The sequence below is a fragment of the Gymnoscopelus microlampas genome (genome assembly GCF_963454915.1).
Source record: "Gymnoscopelus microlampas genome assembly, chromosome: 22".
Classification (NCBI taxonomy): Eukaryota; Metazoa; Chordata; class Actinopteri; order Myctophiformes; family Myctophidae; genus Gymnoscopelus; species Gymnoscopelus microlampas.
Window position 1 is genome coordinate 42,591,318 of NC_139959.1, and position 20,951 is coordinate 42,612,268.

General features: G+C 39.1%; 1 protein-coding gene and 1 long non-coding RNA gene across 2 annotated transcripts in view; one reads left to right on the plus strand and one right to left on the minus strand.

Annotated features, from left to right (window-relative positions):
• The first annotated feature begins 7,127 nt into the window (after positions 1–7,127).
• LOC311039289 lies at positions 7,128–8,309 on the plus strand. Its single transcript, XR_014600156.1, has 3 exons — positions 7,128–7,295; positions 7,999–8,174; positions 8,281–8,309. It is a non-coding gene; the product is annotated as an uncharacterized lncRNA (long non-coding RNA).
• A 6,122-nt stretch (positions 8,310–14,431) lies between these two features.
• Positions 14,432–20,951, minus strand: part of LOC311038491 (ADP-ribosyl cyclase/cyclic ADP-ribose hydrolase 1-like) — a 7,685-nt gene continuing 1,165 nt past the window's right edge. The window contains exons 2-8 of the mRNA XM_084048048.1: positions 20,712–20,838; positions 19,602–19,728; positions 19,313–19,401; positions 19,057–19,130; positions 16,869–16,952; positions 16,195–16,269; positions 14,432–14,539 (exon numbers count right to left, since the gene is read on the minus strand). Of these exons, the coding sequence (XP_083904174.1) occupies positions 14,458–14,539; positions 16,195–16,269; positions 16,869–16,952; positions 19,057–19,130; positions 19,313–19,401; positions 19,602–19,728; positions 20,712–20,838 (658 nt within the window). The 3' untranslated portion in view covers positions 14,432–14,457. The remainder of the gene's footprint in view (positions 14,540–16,194; positions 16,270–16,868; positions 16,953–19,056; positions 19,131–19,312; positions 19,402–19,601; positions 19,729–20,711; positions 20,839–20,951) is intronic.

A 20,951-nucleotide genomic window follows, 5' to 3' on the forward strand; every position in this document is an offset into this window, starting at 1 on the left:
TCAATTTGGGGGTCCTTGGCATCAAAACGTTTGAGAACCCCTGGTATAGGCTATGTTATAGCATGATCTATCTGAAACAGTCAGAAGGAGAACATTGGAGCAGCCTGCCATAAACCCATTGTAACATTTGGTGTGATTGAACAACAGGATAGAAACAAATACATTATCTATCATTCTGTCAGCAGCATGACAACGATTTTGATTATGTATCCATCCATCTATATGCAGCATAAAACCAAATAAATTATCTTTAATATGCAGCATAAAAAACATCTATATGCAGCATAGAGGATAATATATACAGGATTATTAATATGACACTTCGATGCATACTATAATGTGACTAGTGATGTCAGCATATAGTAAAGGTGTGCATCATTGCCGTGATTGTGGACTGGAACCAATTCACCTCACAGGGTAGAAGGTGGACCATACCACTCGCTCCAATGGTATGGTCCACCTTCTACCCTGTGAGGTGAATTGGTTCCAGCCCACAATCACAGCAATGATGCACACCTGTCATACCATTCCTCTTAAAAAAGGACTAGCACACAAACACTTCACAATGATTTGACACTGAGGAAATGATATTGTTTTACTGTGGATATTGCACCGGTGAAGCCATGGCGCAGTGGTAACAAGACAATCCTTTCAGCATATAGTAAAGCAAATTGTAATTTTTGGCATTTGGCGAGTTGGTCAAAAAGTTAATATCAAGCTGCCTGTGTCCCGCTTGTTTTTCTGATTATATGGACTTTTTACAACACTACAATCAAAACAAATGTAGTGTATTGAATACAGTGTCTAGGTCGGTGATCATGATGTCTTTGCTTGAACAATTTTTACTTTACTTTTATTGCAGGGTTAGGCCAGGGAATTGGGCAAAGCAAGCGAAATTAAGGTAAGGTACACTTATAGGTATACATCATTATTTATATTAACCCAGTAGGTTTCAAACTTGTTAGTTTTCAAGTACATTATACACTATGGGGTATTTAGAATCCTGGGGTCCTGCTTAACCCCACATTGAGAGCAACTGTAATGACCTAATGGTGTTGGTTCTGAAAGTGGGGTTTTATTGAAGGTCACACAGGGTCCCCAAGTGTCTCTCTGTTTTGATTAATTTATTAAAATGTTTATTAGCAGTATAGATTCACTGGCACAAGGTCAACTAAAAGGGATTACTTCAAAAAAGCAGTACACTTGTTTCAATTGAGATCCTTTTTGTAACTCGTATAACATTGAATAACAATACAGGTAGGGCGCATTTACTTATGCAGAAAATAGCATTTAGTAGACTTTTTTTTACTGCAAGAAAAGAAAAAAATATATATGTAAAAATGTATGTAGGCCTACAGTTAAAAAAGGGGAGGTAAGGGGAAGACTTTCTAATCCCAGTTTGGAGTAGCAGCCGCCTGTAGGTGACTCTTTAGGGCGGCTTTGAAGGAAGTAAGGGATTTACACTCCTCTATGGCTATCGGTAGGGAGTTCCATGCTTTGGTGGTATAGCAGGCAAATGATTTGGAACCAAATCTAGGTTGAACATAATTTGTTGAACTACCTCTGGTGTTGTGGTGGTGAACATCTGTAACGTTCTGGAAGTATCTAGACAGGTGCAAGGGCATCTTAGAGGTATAATGTATCTTGTACACAAGGCCCATTGAGAGAAAGTATACTCTAATTCTGTATCACTAATCAACATTTTCTTTCCTTGCAGGGCTGTGATTGCAGGGCTGTGATTGGGTAAGTGATATGGAGGGTACTACAGATTACAATGACCAGAGCAATTTGAGGAGACGAGCATTGGGCAAAGCTAAAAAACTAATGGAATCGGTAGAAAACATAGAAAATGATGCTTTTATGGAGGAAGGCTTAAATGTTGAGGATGTGAGTGAATATTATGAAAATGTGGAGGAAGGTTTGAACACTGAAGTATCAGGTGGTTGTGAAGAGATGCAACCTGACAGTGACAGGTCCATTTGGTTCCATTTGTACACTTCTCAGAGTTAAATTAACCTTGATTTTATAAACTGGAGTTCCAGAATTAGAAATGCCATTAAATGGGGGTCCATAGCCTCAATCCATGTCAAACTTGGGGCCCTAGAATTTAATAAAACGGTTGAGAATCGCTGCTAGAGCCGCAAAAACCTTCTCTTATAGGGGTCCCTCGTTTATCTTTTCAAATGGGGGTCCGCGGGCATTTCAATTTGGGGGTCCTTGGCATCAAAACGTTTGAGAACCCCTGGTATAGGCTATGTTATAGCATGATCTATCTGAAACAGTCAGAAGGAGAACATTGGAGCAGCCTGCCATAAACCCATTGTAACATTTGGTGTGATTGAACAACAGGATAGAAACAAATACATTATCTATCATTCTGTCAGCAGCATGACAACGATTTTGATTATGTATCCATCCATCTATATGCAGCATAAAACCAAATAAATTATCTTTAATATGCAGCATAAAAAACATCTATATGCAGCATAGAGGATAATATATACAGGATTATTAATATGACACTTCGATGCATACTATAATGTGACTAGTGATGTCAGCATATAGTAAAGGTGTGCATCATTGCCGTGATTGTGGACTGGAACCAATTCACCTCACAGGGTAGAAGGTGGACCATACCACTCGCTCCAATGGTATGGTCCACCTTCTACCCTGTGAGGTGAATTGGTTCCAGCCCACAATCACAGCAAGCACACCTGTCATACCATTCCTCTTAAAAAAGGACTAGCACACAAACACTTCACAATGATTTGACACTGAGGAAATGATATTGTTTTACTGTGGATATCGCACCGGTGAAGCCATGGCGCAGTGGTAACAAGACAATCCTTTCAGCATATAGTAAAGCAAATTGTAATTTTTGGCATTTGGCGAGTTGGTCAAAAAGTTAATTTCCAACCCTGCCTGTGTCCCGCTTGTTTTTCTGATTATATATGGACTTTTTACAACACTACAATCAAAACAAATGTAGTGTATTGAATACAGTGTCTAGGTCGGTGATCATGATGTCTTTGCTTGAACAATTTTTACTTTACTTTTATTGCAGGGTTAGGCCAGGGAATTGGGCAAAGCAAGCGAAATTAAGGTAAGGTACACTTATAGGTATACATCATTATTTATATTAACCCAGTAGGTTTCAAACTTGTTAGTTTTCAAGTACATTATACACTATGGGGTATTTAGAATCCTGGGGTCCTGCTTAACCCCACATTGAGAGCAACTGTAATGACCTAATGGTGTTGGTTCTGAAAGTGGGGTTTTATTGAAGGTCACACAGGGTCCCCAAGTGTCTCTCTGTTTTGATTAATTTATTAAAATGTTTATTAGCAGTATAGATTCACTGGCAGAAGGTCAACTAAAAGGGATTACTTCAAAAAAGCAGTACACTTGTTTCAATTGAGATCCTTTTTGTAACTCGTATAACATTGAATAACAATACAGGTAGGGCGCATTTACTTATGCAGAAAATAGCATTTAGTAGACTTTTTTTTACTGCAAGAAAAGAAAAAAATATATATATAAAAATGTATGTAGGCCTACAGTTAAAAAAGGGGAGGTAAGGGGAAGGCTTTCTAATCCCAGTTTGGAGTAGCAGCCGCCTGTAGGTGAGTCTTTAGGGCGGCTTTGAAGGAAGTAAGGGATTTACACTCCTCTATGGCTATCGGTAGGGAGTTCCATGCTTTGGTGGTATAGCAGGCAAATGATTTGGAACCAAATCTAGGTTGAACATAATTTGTTGAACTACCTCTGGTGTTGTGGTGGTGAACATCTGTAACGTTCTGGAAGTATCTAGACGGGTGCAAGGGCATCTTAGAGGTATAATGTATCTTGTACACAAGGCCCATTGAGAGAAAGTATACTCTAATTCTGTATCACTAATCAACATTTTCTTTCCTTGCAGGGCTGTGATTGCAGGGCTGTGATTGGGTAAGTGATATGGAGGGTACTACAGATTACAATGACCAGAGCAATTTGAGGAGACGAGCATTGCGCAAAGCTAAAAAACTAATGGAATCGGTAGAAAACATAGAAAATTATGCTTTTATGGAGGAAGGCTTAAATGTTGAGGATGTGAGTGAATATGATGAAAATGTGGAGGAAGGTTTGAACACTGAAGTATCAGGTGGTTGTGAAGAGATGCAACCTGACAGTGATGGGGAGAGTGAGCATATATGGGCAGAACATAGATTTGATTATGATGATGAGATGGACATGGATCATGGTCCAGATGATTTAGGATCTTCTCTGGGAGACTGGGCCATTGAGTTTGGCATATCTTTGATGGCTCTATCAGCCTTGCTCTCTATTTTGAAACTCCACCATCCCTTTCTACCTAAAGATGGAAGAACATTACTCAAAACAAAAATAAGATATACAATTGAGAGTATAGCAGGAGGAGTATTTCACTACTTTGGAATACTGAATGCTTTTCGTTTTATTCTGGACAATGTGTGGTCCGTTCTTCCTGATGGGCATAACTTGCGACTACAACTGAATTTTGATGGTCTGCCACTTTTTAAGAGTAAGGGAACTCAGTTCTGGCCAATACTTGGCATATTAAAGGGGCACTGTAAGAAGCCAGTGGTAATTGGTCTCTTTTGTGGGGAATCTAAACCTAAATCTTTGTTGGAGTATCTGCAGCATCTGATAAATGAATTAAAATCACTGAGCGGTGGGTTTGTTTTTAAGGGAAAGACATTCTTTTTGAATGTGAGCTCAGTTGTCTGTGACACCCCAGCACGAGCATTTATCAGGGGTGTTAAATCACATGCCGCTTACCAAGGATGTGATAAGTGCCACCAAACAGGTATTAGAATAGCTAACCGAATGACATTCCCTGAGGTCCGTGCAAGATATAGAACTGACAAATAGTAGGAATGATGAAGACATTCCTACTAAATAGGAAGTTAATGCTAGTTCCATTTGATTAGTACACTTTAAGATGTACCTTTCTAAACTTAATTTACACTGTTAGTCAGTGGAAAGTAAAGGGTGGAGCGGGGCCCAAATATGGAGATGACTGTCATATTAATGATGTCATAGCAGTGATGTCATAGACAAGTGTCAGACTTGAAGTCTATTCATTTTATGTTCTAATACATGTGCATATACTGTGCTTCACAGTTTCAGCATTTGCTGATACAACCCCCTCTTTCCCAAGGGCATCAATAAAGTTAAATCTAACTATCTATTCTTCCATCCATCCATCCATCTGCAGTGACATTTCTTTCTTTCTTTCTTTCTTTCTTTCTTTCTTTCTTTCTTTAATTCAGTGACAGTTATACCCCTCATCCACCAAGGGGCGAAAGCGACATTGCATCGACCATTTACTGAGCATGCGCGAAACACGTTGACCCGACCGGAAGTACGTGTGTTTTTTTTTTTTTCATGGTGTGTAGAAGAAACGTCGTGGTGAAAAATGTGTGATAAACGAGGTAAGATATAACATTTTTAAAATCGATCAAATACATCTATGAGAGTCTTCATCTAAGGCTATCACGTTTGCATGTCAATACCAATTATTCAGAATGTTTTCTTCCATATGAGAGGCAGAGAGAAAGGCACATACTGTATAGCCTGCTGCCTACAGCCTGTATGGTTGTAATGTATTCTAGTTTAATTTGTTAAATAATTCATTATCTTAACTTATTAATGTTCATAAAGCACAAGCAGGACTGGCACAGTACGGACCTGGCTGCAGGTCAAAACCAAATATAAGAATATCTTGCATACTGGTAAGTGCCTCAATACATTGATTTATCCACCTTCATTTGTACATTTTATTCACTTAGGTGCCTGCTCACATTTCTTCTTTGCTTTATTTTGTTTGTATTTGTTTTAGCTGTTAAAGGGACATTTCACCCCTGGAAGAAACTGACCCAATGGTAATGAAGTTTAGGACTCAATTATTATTATTTTTGTGTATGATCTGTGTTTTGAGATATCTAGTAATCTTCGAACTTCTCGTGACGTTATTTACGTCACGAGAAGTTATGTCATTCCTTTTCCGCACTACATGTTGTCTCGACGCGTCTCACACAGACCAGCTCCAAAGACCACCCCAATGGGGTGTCCCAACACGGCCAGTCACTCCCATTAGCTGTGCCCACAAACCCCCTTGCAGAGTGAGACTTTGCCTGAGTTATCTTCTGATAGTTGTACTTGAATGTTGACATGAAATAATAATCCTTTGTAGAATTGTAGTGTTTCATAAGCGCAAGCGTGAAAAAAAAAGACAGCGTGTAGTGGCAGCGCTGGTAAACAAACCGTCGCGAAAGGCTAGGATAAAAATAGGCTACCAAGGATTCGACAGTGATGTCACTACTATGCGACACGGAAGTAGAACTGCATGAAGATAGCAAGGATTTGTCAATGATATGACATCACTAACGAATCCTTGGACATGTATGTAACTAGATGAACGTGTCCGTTCTTCAGTCAGTGTTGCCAGATATTGTGAGAGAATTAAGCAACCAGGTCTATGAAAACAAACCCAAAAGAAGATAACTAGGCCAAGAGCACTTTACCTAGACATGGGATATTATATATTTGAAAATTGCCGATCTACAAGCTCACAACGCTTCGCGACCCATTGTGAGCTTGTAGATCTGCTATTTACAAATAAATCTTGAGGGGGAAAAAGTGCAAAATGTGCAATATTTTTGACACACGCATATTTGTTAGGGGCTCCCTGGGACAAATTATAATTTCAGATGGGGGACTGTGGAAAAATACATGAACATGTTTGAGAACCACTGGTTTAAACAACAATCAAAACATTTGGAAACAAGCCCAAATATCAACTACATTTTAGAAAGAAGCCGCTTATAATAAGCAGACATGGCAACACTGCCATGCTGTTTCAACGTTGTTGTTGGAGATCCCACCCACAACCGAACCTCCCCTGCCACAAGGAGGGGCAGTGCACCAAAAGCATTATGGTCATTGTAGTAATAAGCAGTCCAGTCAAAACCTAGTCAAACACACAGATTTCATTATTTTTCTGGCCATAGGGTGCAAATTTTAAATTGTGCTACTGTTATCTACTACAAATACTATTACCATTGAGTGATTGCAGTTTCTTCCAGGGGTGAAATGCTCCTTTAAGAAGAAAAATTAGGTGCGTGGGACGGGCGGTGGGCCTCCCACCCAAGAATACACCCCAGCGGAGGATTTGGTCCTGTCCTTTAATAAAGGGCGGCCTTCGGTGGAAGGGATCCAGGGGGGGACATCTACGGATTCTGTGGCCCCTGAAGTGTCTGCCCCCTTCGTAGCAGGTCGGTCTACATACTGCACATAGAACACAATCAACCATTCATGGTGTTATTATGTGGACTGTCTGATTAATTATTAAAGGAGAATTCCGTTCATTTTAAGTGTTATGTTTGATGTGCGTCAAATCACTTACCAACGTAGAAATGAAAATCGCGTGACTCCACAGATCCCCCTATCGACCCCCACCGTTGGCATGATAGTAGGATTGTGGATAGCCCAAATTCGCCTATTTTAACAAATGCAAAGTCTGTTTTTTTGCTTCTAGTACTCATTGTTGAGTCCCATGATAATGTAACAGGCGCTAAAACTCCGAGAAGCTAACGGCTAATAACAGAACGAGCTAATGCTGGTTGCCGGTTTCTCTCCCGACCTGGCAACCTGGGGCTGCCATGCAGAGAGATAAGCAGCCCCAGCATTAGCTCGTTCTGTTATTAGCCGTTAGCTTCTCGGAGTTTTAGCGCCTGTTACATTATCATGGGACTCAACAATGAGTACTAGAAGCAAAAAAACAGACTTTGCATTTGTTAAAATAGGCGAATTTGGGCTATCCATAATCCTACTATCATGCCAACGGTGGGGGTCGATAGGGGGATCTGTGGAGTCACGCGATTTTCATTTCTACGTTGGTAAGTGATTTGACGCACATCAAACATAACACTTAAAATGAACGGAATTCTCCTTTAAAGGTCTGACATTGTCTTGCAGTGTCAGGAAGGGCCCTGATACTCATTGAGCCACCAGTTGATCCAGTGAGTATTTTAAGTTAATGACACCTGTCACCACTAGGTCAATACGCTCTAAATTCCACTGTTCTATTGAATGTGCAGGTGAAGGGCCTTTCTGAAGAGGACGCAGATGAGGAGACTCTGTCGGCTGAAGATGTATCATGTCAATCGTCTGTAAAATAAGTAGGCCTATACTTATTTGGTCCATATTGGCTAAGAAGTCAGTGATGTGGTTGTCATAGAAAATATCATTTTCTAACAGGAACCAACACCTGCAGAAGCCCAGCCTGAGAGCCAGCCTGACAATGCAGTGAGTATTAACTCACTTTCACCCCAAATGCACAATTCCTGCTGCTGTGCTAATTGTGTTTAACAGAATTCAACAACTATCAAAAGACTGTACACCACCCATTTGAGCGGACAGATTGAGTTGTGTGAGCTCCAAATAGTAACTGAAAAGCAGAGACACCAAGAGCATGCACTGGATATGGAGATAAAGAAAGACGCGGGGATCGGCAAGGGCCTAACAAGACACGTGCAAATACGTTTGACCTAGAGACGCGTGTTACATTCATTGAGAATAAATGTACATTCATTGAGAAATAAATTGATAAAAAAATCAACAAAAAAAAAAAAATACAATTATGGTCATCATTCAAATGCACACTGTAAGCATGACTGTAACACAATGTACTAATCTGTTCCCATCTCTCCCAAGGTCCCAGATGAAAATAGCAGCTGAAACAATGCTGAAAGGAGCAGCATGGCAACAGGCTGTGATTGTAGATCTGCAATTATTATTTTTTTGCACCATGCATGGAGTATATAGCCTATCATCTTAACATTTTTGTTGATTCTGTGTGTTATTTGTCGAAAACGGCTCATTCCTTGGTTCTGATTGGCTGATTCTGAGTTAGTCGTGATAAATTAAAAAAATGTAAAGGCATGTCATCTCTCTCATTAATGTACAGTACATTTATTGTACAGTTATTGGTCGACTGAAATCGTCTGGGACCAATTAGTCTTACATTTTTCATTGGTTTTATTTCGTTTTTAATTTTAAGGTCAGTTCAGCATTACAGAATGCGTGAATCTGCAGAAAAATGCAGAATCTTCGTACAGCTATTTGAGTGTATTTTTCCATTTTCGTAATGTATTTGTCAGGTGTGAGATTCTAAGTCATACAAGTGTTGTGTATATTTTTGTTGTAATTTATTGCAGTTGTAGTTCATTATAATTTGAGTTTTATTTTGTTAGTTGTCATGATTGATTTAGTTATTGTGACGGATTATACGAAAATGAAACCTAAATGGTATGCTTCAATGTCAAATAAGATAGACGCGTAAAAGTAACGGAAATTATGCTTCATTGCATTCGGGTTTTAACCCCAAAAAAGGAGGGGAAAAAATTAAGCAAAAAAAATGTGCGCATATCGTTCCCTGATAACCGTCACCTCAGGGTTGACAGGGTAACGGTGTGGGATGTCGTCCCAGTCCCTGTCCTCCACCACCATGGGAACCCTCTCGTTCCTGATGCCAGCAATGTTGTGGAGGACAGTGCATGCGACAATGATGTCGCATGCCCTGTCTGGGGTGACTCGGAGGTGGCGCAAGCACTGGAATCGGGCCTTAAAGGTTTCATGACGTTCAGTTTTACCACACATTAAAAGTCTTTGTCATGATACTTGTGACTACAGTTTTATTTTTATTAATCATTATTATTATTTTTGTATTTATATATTTCACTTTTTTTTATTATTATTATTATTTTTTTCATATACATCACTGCTATTATCATTGTTAATGTTTTGTGTTTTGTGTTGTTTTTTTGTTTGTTTTTGTCCTGTCTCTTAACTTTGTATCCTACTGTATTTATTTCAGATCTTGTACATGTACATGTATTATTGTTTGTATGTCCGGCCTTATGGGGAAAATGGGTGGTTGGGGAGGACTGGGGGTGGGGTGGATGGGAGTTGTTGGGAGAAAATATAAAACTGAAGAGTTGTTTCAATTTTTGCAAATGTGAATACAATGTCATGTCTACTCTTTGAATACATTTTGCTTAAAAAAAAAAAGAAAAGTCTTTGTCATGGTCCTTCAAACGTGTATAAAAAGTTTTAACAAAAAATTCCACTCCATTGATCCATGGCAGGTGTTTTTCTCTCACATTTCTAAAGCCTTTTCAACTGTTGCCTGTCAATCATCGCCTCTGCAATCATCTCAGGTTTGAAGATCAAACCACGGAGCTTTGTCCAGGCGGTGAAAGGCCCTGCATCAGCGAGCAGTCCTGAACACCAAGAGTCAACTGAGGAACAGGTAAGATCATTCCTCTTTGATAAAGACATTTATCACACATATTGAGGCATGTCACACGCTGCCATCCAGGAGGCTGAACAACAATACCATCCATAATCATTCGATTTGCAAACAGGAAACATAAAGTAAATCTGCTGAAACCGGGTAGGAAGCTAAAGGGCTCAAATGTTTACATAAACGAACATCTCACAAAGAAATAATGCAGACTTTGCCAGAAAAGCGAGGGCTCTCAAAAAGCAGGGTAACATCCAGTCCACTTGGACTATCAGCTGTAAGGTCTTTATTAAATCTATTGGTGCAGCAGAGAACTCTGGTGGGGTTTGCGTCACAAGCATTGACCAACTAGAGAGGTTTGATAGAGACCCAATAATGTTAGTCCATGAGCCAGACAAGATTTAATTACCGAAAGAGTGGGCAAAACATACCTGTATTAAATTAGGTTTTCCTATATCAACTGGGGAAGTTTCATTATGATAACTAATTTTTAAATGTTGTGTTTTTTTTTCATCTGTCATGTACGTATGGGGAAAATAACAAAATGTTTGATAACTATGAAAAAGCTACTCCTGTGGAAAGGTTATCATATATTTATTTACTTATATTGACCCTATGAACAATTTAATATAGGTATGGTTTTGCCCACTCTTTCGGTAATCATTGCTCAATTTTGGGGCTCTGGCTCATGGACTATGTGTATCCTTCATTACTCCTGTGCAGGGATGAAATGCTGCTGCTGTTTAGGTTTTTACCGTGTATTGTTTTTCTTTTCTTATTTTTTTTAATTTTTAATTTTTTCTAATTGTCTATACAATTACCCAAAAAAAGGGTTAAGGTTTGCACATTTAAACATATGTAGTCTAAGAAATAAGGTTACTGAGCTGTGTCCTATTTTGAATGAAAATAATATTCATGTAATGGCTATCACAGAAACACACTTAGATGAAAACGTACAGGATTTTGAGTTGGCTATTCAAGGATACGACATTATTCGATTGGATAGAGATGAATATGGAGGAGGGACAGTGTTTTACATTCAGGATCATATCCCAGTAAAAATTAGAAAAGACTTAGGTATAAATGGTGTAGAAGCTCTATGGCTACAAGTGCACTTACCACATGAAGCCTATTTTAACATGCTGTAGCTATAGGCCACCTAGTTCTGGTATTGACTATTTGAATAATATTTAAAGTGCTTCACAAATAAACTTGAATTTGAAGAAAACATTGGATTAGAAGTGAACAAAACAGATGGTATGCTTATCATTTCAAAAGCAAGCGGTCACATTTATTTGTTTAATGCACATTTAATACACAAATGCAATTCACAAACTGCTTCACATAAGGCATAAAAAGGAATTTAATGATAAAGTAAAAAAAGGAAATGAGGATTTTAATGAAAATGTGCATATTTAAAAAGTAGCCATGACAACAATGAGCCAACGTCATTGACATGAAACAAAATATATAATAAAAGCAAAGGCTAAAGAATAGAGATGCACGATTATAAAATTATGACCGATCTCCGATTATTTGCAGGAACATATCGGCCGATACCGATATATTATATTCATATTGAGCTCATTGCTGATTTATTTTATTTAACATTTTTGTTTTGCTGGTGAAAGTTGATGGTAAACCCCCCTTCCCCACTAACCTTACTGTGATGAAAAATATTTATGGAATAAATACATTAATTATATATTCTAAGTAACAAAATTAACTATGACATAATTTTTGTATGCTATGATAAGCCTTTTGCTTAATACAGAATTATTTGAATCGTTGTATAACACAAAACCATGTTATGTGGCCTATGAAACTAACATCATTGAATCTTGTTTGTTATTAATATTGTCTGTTGCCTAAATTCATTAGCCTCTGCTCTAAACAATAAAGCCGTGTGTGTGTGTGTGTGTGTGTGTGTGTGTGTGTGTGTGTGTGTGTGTGTGTGTGTGTGTGTGTGTGTGTGTGTGTGTGTGTGTGTGTGTGTGTGTGTGTGTGTGTGTGTGTGTGTGTGTGTGTGTGTGTGTGTGTGTGTGTGTGTGTGTGTGTCTCAAACTAATCTTACCATAAATACAATCATTGTTTAGTTTTTCACTATCTAACATTCTATAACATCAGCAGTGAGTTTAGGAGAGGGAGGGTCAACAGTTTGCTTCCTACACTACAGAACACATTCCAGGACAACAGGTCGTCAAAGACAGAAACATTACCAGCTGAGAGTTAATTTGTGCTCATTCTCTGCGGTCAAATACACAGGCTTGCTTGTGTATTTGATTACTCCAGTGCGGTTGGTTGCACGAAAATAATCTGGTTTATTTTTAGATCGGTTCGATACCAATATGGCATTTTACGGCCGATATCGGCCGATTTCCATACGTTACCAACATAATCGTGAATCCCTACTAAAGGTAGCCAATGCCGAGGTTGGCAAAAATCCAAACCCAGTGGCTCATTTCAGCAAATCAATCAATAGTATTTGAAATGTAATCACAAGGCAAACAGTTGTAAAGATCAAGTTGATCCACAATTTCAATAATAGAAATGAACACTGGAAGGAGGCTCCCAGTGTTGTCCTAATTCTGGACAATATATACATGTATGTTCATCACTGGTGGAAAGTAACTAAGTACATTTACTCAAGTACTGTACTTAAGTACAAATCTGAGAAATGTTTTACTTTACTGGAGTATTTCCAATTATCAATACTTTTACTTCTACTAGGTAAATATTGTACTTTTACTCCACTACAATTATTTGAAAACTTTACTAGTTACTTTGTAGATTTGGATTATTATTACAAAACATGCATTAACCACTTGATTCCTATATATACTTTCGTTGTGAGCTTGTAGATGCTAAAATATATATATATTTTATACATTTTGAAATGGGACAGTCTGCATAATGAGTACTTTTACTTTTTGTACTTTAAGCATATTTTAATGCCAATATGTGTGTACTTTTACTCAAGTTGGTGCGGGAGAGGACCCTGGGGCTGGAGGCACCACTAGAGGAGATGCAGGGGGGGCCTGCGGGGTTGGTGCCGGAGAGGACTCTGGAGGCACCGGTAGGAGGGGAGCTGACCGGAGGCACCACTGGGGGAGGAGGCGCCTGGAGGTGAGCTGGCTGCTGCCTGGTAGGCTGGGCCAGGTGCGGCTGGGCTGCGTATATGGCTGGGCCGAAGGTTGGACCTGGTACTGTTGGGCTGAAGGTTGGAGTTGGTACTGTTGGGCTAAAGGTTGGAGCTGGTACTGTTGGGCTGAAGGTTGGAGTTGGTACTGTTGGGCTAAAGGTTGGAGCTGGTACTGTTGGGCTGAAGGTTGGAGCTGGTACTGTTGGGCTGAAGGTTGGAGCTGGTACTGTTGGGCTGAAGGTTGGAGCTGGTACTGTTGGGCTGAAGGTTGGAGCTGGTACTGTTGGGCTGAAGGTTGGAGCTGGTACTGTTGGGCTGAAGGTTGGAGCTGGTACTGTTGGGCTGAAGGTTGGACCTGGTACTGTTGGGCTGAAGGTTGGACCTGGTGGTTGGAGCTGGTACTGTTGGGCTGAAGGTTGGACCTGGTGGTTGGAGCTGGTACTGTTGGGCTGAAGGTTGGAGCTGGTACTGTTGGGCTGAAGGTTGGACCTGGTACTGTTGGGCTGAAGGTTGGAGCTGGTACTGTTGGGCTGAAGGTTGGAGCTGGTACTGTTGGGCTGAAGGTTGGACCTGGTACTGTTGGGCTGAAGGTTGGACCTGGTACAGCTGTGGGGCCGACTGGGCTGAGTACTGCTGGGAGGTTGGTGCAGTAGCAGCAAGTCTGCCATGATGTCCCCTGGCCCCATAACTCTGTGGCTGGGAGCAGCCATTAGCCGTGGTAGCCTGGGCTATAGGATAGCCAGGTGCTGGCTGTGCATACAAGGTTTGGTAATGGGAGCTCCGGTACTGTTGCCATAAAGTTTGCCGTATTGTTTCCATCTGGTCAGTTTTAATATTTCTGGTCTGTGCCTGATGGCCAAATATTCCGGCCTCGAAGGACCATGTCAAATTGACTAACTAACTTTGTGGTGTAATAATACTCAGGCATCAGGATACCCGTAACAGTATGACCAGTGGACCAGATGGATATGTAAAAGTACTTAAATATTTATTTCAGCAAACAGTAGCCTACAAGCAATACAAGCAGTGATTGAGCAAGGAGGTGGTGATGAATTGATGGAGATGATGAACTATAAAATAAACAAAAGGAAACCAATCAGACAAAGTACACGTAACCAAAATATTCAAGGAGAACAGAACTAAGTTTCTTCCAGAGGAGTCAGGAGATGACAATGAAGAGTGACTGTATAAGACAACAAGTGCCTATAATGGGCTGGTAAACCTGGCTTACTGGATAACTTGACTACTTTGTGGTTATTTAAGTCATTTTATAAGTAATAGATACATGCTTCCAAAACTGTTTGTGACATTACATTTGTTCATTTGTTGTTTATACGTATGGGACATCACCTTGGGACGGATGCCATGTTGGATTTGGCAATAAATGATCAACTGATGGCAATTTCACTGACTCAGTCACATTCCTTGAGCCCCAAAACCTAGGGTTAAACACCACAACCGTTTTTCTAAGTTGAATAGTATTTGAAATATAGCCATTTTAAGCTCCCAGCAGCCATCTTGGACGCCATCTTGAAAATGACGCCTTTCTGGGATGTATATTTTCCTTGATTTTTTGGATGTTCTCAAGCATGCGTAGAGGTACCAGAATCAATTGCAAAACCTTTTGTATCAATGCTTTGGGAGGTTACGTGATGTTATATCATATAGGCCTATGGCCCTGTCTATTTCTCATAAAAAGTGCTTGTTTAATATAAGGCTGAAAATCACCACCTCAGAATGAAATAATATGGGTGTATTATACATTTCCTGAATCCTTAGGGTCATGTCAGTATTCCAATTATTGTGGTTTGTGCCTGTGACTTTTTTTGTTGCCACAGGACTAAAAGAAAAAATATGGTTTAGGCGAAAATGGTGGAAAAATGTGTGCTATTAAAAGTTTGAAGAGCTCCAGTGAATACTGTACTTGTCATACATTTCACAAAAGGGCTTGAATGAAAGCTCAAAGTGTCCCCTTAAAAAATATACCAAACACTATATACAGTAGTAAAGAATATTGAAATATGTCCTGAACATGAGCCTATACCAAGATATGCACCCACGTCTAAAAGGCACATTTTCAATGAGGGAGGGAGGTTAACTTTAGCAGCTGATAACACTAATTTAGCTGTGACTCAGGAAGGGTTATCATACCAAAATATTATCTACAGACATAGAGCTTCTCAAAAATGATTGACAAATGACAAAGTAAACTTTGCCACCTTGAGTGAGACCGACATCTCATCTGGCCCATGGACTATAAGTAAAGACTTGAGTTTTGGGAAAAGTACTCAAGTAGGAGTATCAATACTGCAATATAGACATACTCTGTTACAAGTAAAAGTCTGGAATTCAAAATGTACTTGAGTAAAAGTACAAAAGAATATAGGCATCAAAATGCAGCAGCTCTCTACTCCTCCATACGAGAGACGCAACTAATACTTCTCCCTACAACGGTGATTTACCGGATTTGTGGTGCTGTTTGTGTAGGACTTCTAAACGCCTTTGTTTGAACGGCTTTTAGCGTGCCTAGGAACCAATATGCAGAACCAAAATTACATATTTTTGATGGGTACCCGGCCGGTACCCCCCATTTCTGATTCGGTTCCTACTTGGAACCGAATATCGGTACCCAACCTATTGGAAATATGTCAAAATTGTACTTAAGTACAGTACTTGAGTACATGTACTTACTTTACACAACTGACCTCTCACAACACATACTTACTTGCAGCTGTATTCAGCCTTAAGTTCTGAAGCCTTGTTCTGCAAGACTTGTAGAGATGGATGGGAACAATATGTCCTAAATAAAAATGTTTATGAACATGTTTATTGTTATTTTACACAGAGCTTTTTAGACTTTCATTTTATTTTTTTAATAAACAACATATCGTCTGATTTGTCTCTGTCGGGTGGTAACCTCATACTGTATCTCCAAAACTGTTACTTTTCAGGATTCAAATTAAAAAATAGCTAAATAAATAGCAGATCTACAAGCTCAAAACGTACCGCTTCGCGCTGCGTTTCGAGCTTGTAGATCTGCCACTTTTGAAGTTTTCAAATGTATACAAATATTTTGAAAATAGCAGATTTACAAGCTCACAATGCATCGCGTCGCAACGCATTGTGAGCTTGTAGATCTGCTATTTTCAAATGGCCGACACAAAATCTTAACATAGTAACTAGTAATTAAAGTTGTCAAATAATTGTAGTGGAGTAAAAGTATAAAATTTGACTCTGCGATCTAGTGGAGTAGAAGTAAAAGTATTGACAATTAGACATACTCAAGTGAAGTAAAAAATACCTAAAAATTGTACTTAAGTACAGTACTTGATTACATTTAGTTACTTTACACCACTGCTTTCCCATGCAGTATGATGGGAGGATAATTGCACATCTTACTTAGGATTGCCCTTGGTGAGCAGAATGATATTGAGGCTGTTGATCTTGCTGGTGAACCGTGGGACTTCTATCTGGCCCAGTGTGCTGTGAAGAAGATCACAACTTTGAGCGTCGTTCATAACCAGTGGTGGAAGAAGTACTCACATATTTTACTCAAGTATAAGTAGCAATACCACAATACAAAAATACTCTGTTACAAGTAAAAGGCCTGTATTCAAAATGTTACTTGAGTAAAAGTACAAAAGTATTAGCATGAAAACATACTTAAAGTATCAAAAGCACAAGTACTAAAATGTTTGAAAATAGCAGATCTACAAGCTCACAACGCGTTGAAAAGCGACACATTGTGAGCTTGTAATAGGGCTAAAGTGGTTAATGTATGTGTTATAATATAGTAATTTATATCTGCAAAGTAACTAGTAACTAAAGTTTTCAACTGCTGAACAACATGGGAAGAGCAACATGAAATTTGAGCAACATGAAAAGAAGGAAATACAAGCACTTTTTAAAAAATACTTTTTTTTCTCGCATGATTCGATTGAGGTTGGCAGTTGAATCATACAAAAAAGATGCAATAGACTGAGGAACATTCCATTTCGGCTGTAGGGGTGCTTAATGTCTGATTTAACATACAACATACCTGCTTGGTTTCTCCCAATAAATCATGATGTATATCCTATTTTTGGCAAACTATTAGTTAATCAATATAACATATTAGGCCAATCTCTCAGTCGAATAATGAAAATTTTTAAATAATGAATACAAAAATTAATAATTCGACCAAGTGATTGGCAGTCGACTCGGGACTCCCTTGATCGAATAGTCGATGATTCGAATAATCGAGCTCAGGCCTACAAGATACTTTATTGCGCCTCAGTGTTGCTGTGACGTTTCGGGCTTTCACCCTTCCTCAGACGGAAGTGAAACCAAAGAGAAACCCATGATATACATTGAACATGATCACAGAATGCAGTGCATATAATACACACTGAGACATGACCAATGGCCAATCGGTTATGATTAATTACACAAATGCATTAAAAATGTGGAAGCATTACAAGTGTCATACATTAAAATGTGTCTTGTCTGTACTACGCAACATCTATATTTGCTATACTCTGTCTCACGTTTCTTTTTTAATATTATTTTACTTCAGAATCTATTGGAACTACATGTACATGCTACAAAGCAGAAAGTCAACAGCACATTGACAGACCACCTCTTCAGGTGGAAGTGGTGAGGTCTAAAGAAACGAACTGCAATCAACAACGGAAGGAAGTGGTTTTCTTGTCTTTGTGGGCTCTTCAGTTTTATCACACTGTCAGCATCAAACAGAAACCTTGCATGTCTGTTTTGTTTTCAGGAAATGGAAAAATAACCTGTGTTCCAATGTAGTTATTTAGTCACAAGCTCTTTTAATTGGTTAAATATTTTTAAAACCCACAAACACACTTGACCACTTTCACTTTAAAAAATATTTTAAATAGCAGATCTAGAAGCTCACATTCTGCGATGCATTGTGTGTTTGTGGATTCACTATTTCCGCTACTTAGACTCATGGTTCAAGTTTCAAGGTCGTTTTATATCGTTACATCTTGTGCACAGGTAAATGGACTGCATTTATATAACGCCTTTCTAGTCTTTCCGGCCCTTCAAATCGCTCTACGATGTACTTTCACACATCCACACACATCCACACACCGATGGCGGAGGAAACCATGCAAGGCACTAACCTGCTCATCAGAAGCCGTAGGGGTTCAGTGTCTTGCTCAAGGACACTTAGATTTGTATGTCAAAGTAGGGCATTGATTTACTAAATATTCTAAAATAATAGTCTGCACACTATGGCTTGCAGGGCACCCAGTCAAAAGCTTAATTGTGTATAATATACACAATTAAGCTTTTGATCTGCTACTTTCAAAAGTAGCAGATTTACAAGCTCAAAACACTTTGCGCCGCGTTTCGAGCTTGCAGATCTACTTTTTATGCTCTTGTGTGACGCTGTTAGTAGGCTATGATCAAGTAGGAAAAAAACAAAGTTAAAATATGGAGATAAGAGGTTTCTGCTCAACAAAGAGATTTTGTTTACAGAGACATTTGTGCTCCAGTCTGAGGTTCAGCATGGACCATAATACGTGTTGCGTTCCCGGATTGAATGGGTTAACAGAAGACGTTTAGCACAACTCACCTTTTAGGATCGAATGGTGCGTCTATAGAGCCATTGAGCAATACAGTGACATCACCACAGGCAGCAGCTGCAAACTAAGGAGATCATAGAGTGTCAAAAGGAAGAGGCAGGGGAAAACATCAGAATGTAATCTATGCACTGTATAGCCTTTTGGAAATGTCTTAACATGGCAGTCTATATTGTAAGAACATTTATCAGATATGGATTCTAGCCTTTGGGAGGCAGTACATATGTTTAAGTCTTGTTAGGTACTTACTCCAGCAGAGGCTCTCTTCCAGAATGAACGGACAGCATTGTTAGGGCAATCGTCACCCCAGGCTAGTGGACACCCAGTGGTCACTGTTTCTATAGGAAAACAGAGATAGAAATAAAGAAAACAATGTATAATTCAGTTGATAATCAGTAACCATTTGGTCAGTAACCATTGGTCAAAAAATTAGGAATATTCTAAAAAAATAATAACCTTTGACAAATTTGTCAATGATGTTAAATCACAAATTTACAAATATAAATATTAGTACATTTCTTTCCTTTCCTTTCCTTACTCTTGCTCTTTCTACACCAGGTCAGACCATCCAGCACATAGCCCAGGAGAGTGTCTTCCAGAGTGAAACGGTTTGTCTTCTTGGCGATTTCATGGGCAGAATCCTTTGTTTTGCTCCAGAACACCGTCTAAGCCAGAAAAAGAGAATGAACACACTTGAACACAGGAGGCATTTCTTCAATGCAATTAAACCACTTATATACTTTCCCCAAGGGCTCTATACTAGGACCCCTTCTGTTTCCGCTGTACACTAATGTCTTCACCTAAAATAGCAGATCTGCAAGTTCACAGCGGGTCAAGTTGCGTCATGTTGTGAGCTTGTAGATCTGCTATATTTTTGCAGAATGTTAGCCCCACAATAGGGATGCTGTGGTTGAAGTTTAAAGGAACAAAAATAGGGCTCACAACTCATTTTGCGTTTCGACCCTTTTGGTCTTTTTCAAGTATGACATATGTCATATACTTGAAAAAGACCGAAAGGGTCGGAACGTCGTATCAAGATTTGTATTTAAGTAGGCAAACCCCATGTGTACATAATCACTATGGTCATTTAATACTTTAACCATCTATCCGGTCACAAAGAGACCTCTCCCATTCCACAGTATACTTACCAATGGTGGACAAAGTACTCACATTTTGTACTTAAGTAAAAGTATCAATACTTCAATGTAGAAGTAGCCTACTCTGTTACAAGTAAAAGTCTGGTATTGAAAATACAAATTGAAAAATATACAAAAAGTATTCACATTAAAATATACCTAAGTACTGAAAGTACCAGCACTCAGTTTGCAGAATGTCCCACTCCACAAGATTCCAAATGTATGATTGAAAATGCTTTGAAAATAGCAGATCTACAAGCTCACAACGCATCGCTTCAAATAGCCAAGTATGGGGCTGAAGTGGTTAATGTATGTTTTGTACTGATTATCAAAATAACTAACTAGTAACTAATAACTAGAAACTAAAGTGGAGTAAAAGTTTTCCTCAGATGTAGTGGAGTAGAAGTAAAAGTATTGAAAATTGGAAATCCTTCCGTAAAATTAAATATAGCCTCAAAATTGTACTTAAGTACAGTACTTGAGTAAATGTACTTTACACCACTGATACTTACTTTGCTGCATTCAGGTTTGAAGGGCTCTTTATCGAAGAGAGGGCCATAGTCTTCCATCTGAACGTTACATGGATTCTTGCCCACAAAGGCACTCTCAAATTCCTTCCATATCTCTTCACAGCCATTACTGAGGAGGGGGATCAATGGGAAAGTTTAGCTGACTAACTCATAGTTGCCAGGACAGCAAGTTGGTTTCAGGTTCTACACCAGTGGTTCTCAAACTTTATGTCAAGGACCGCC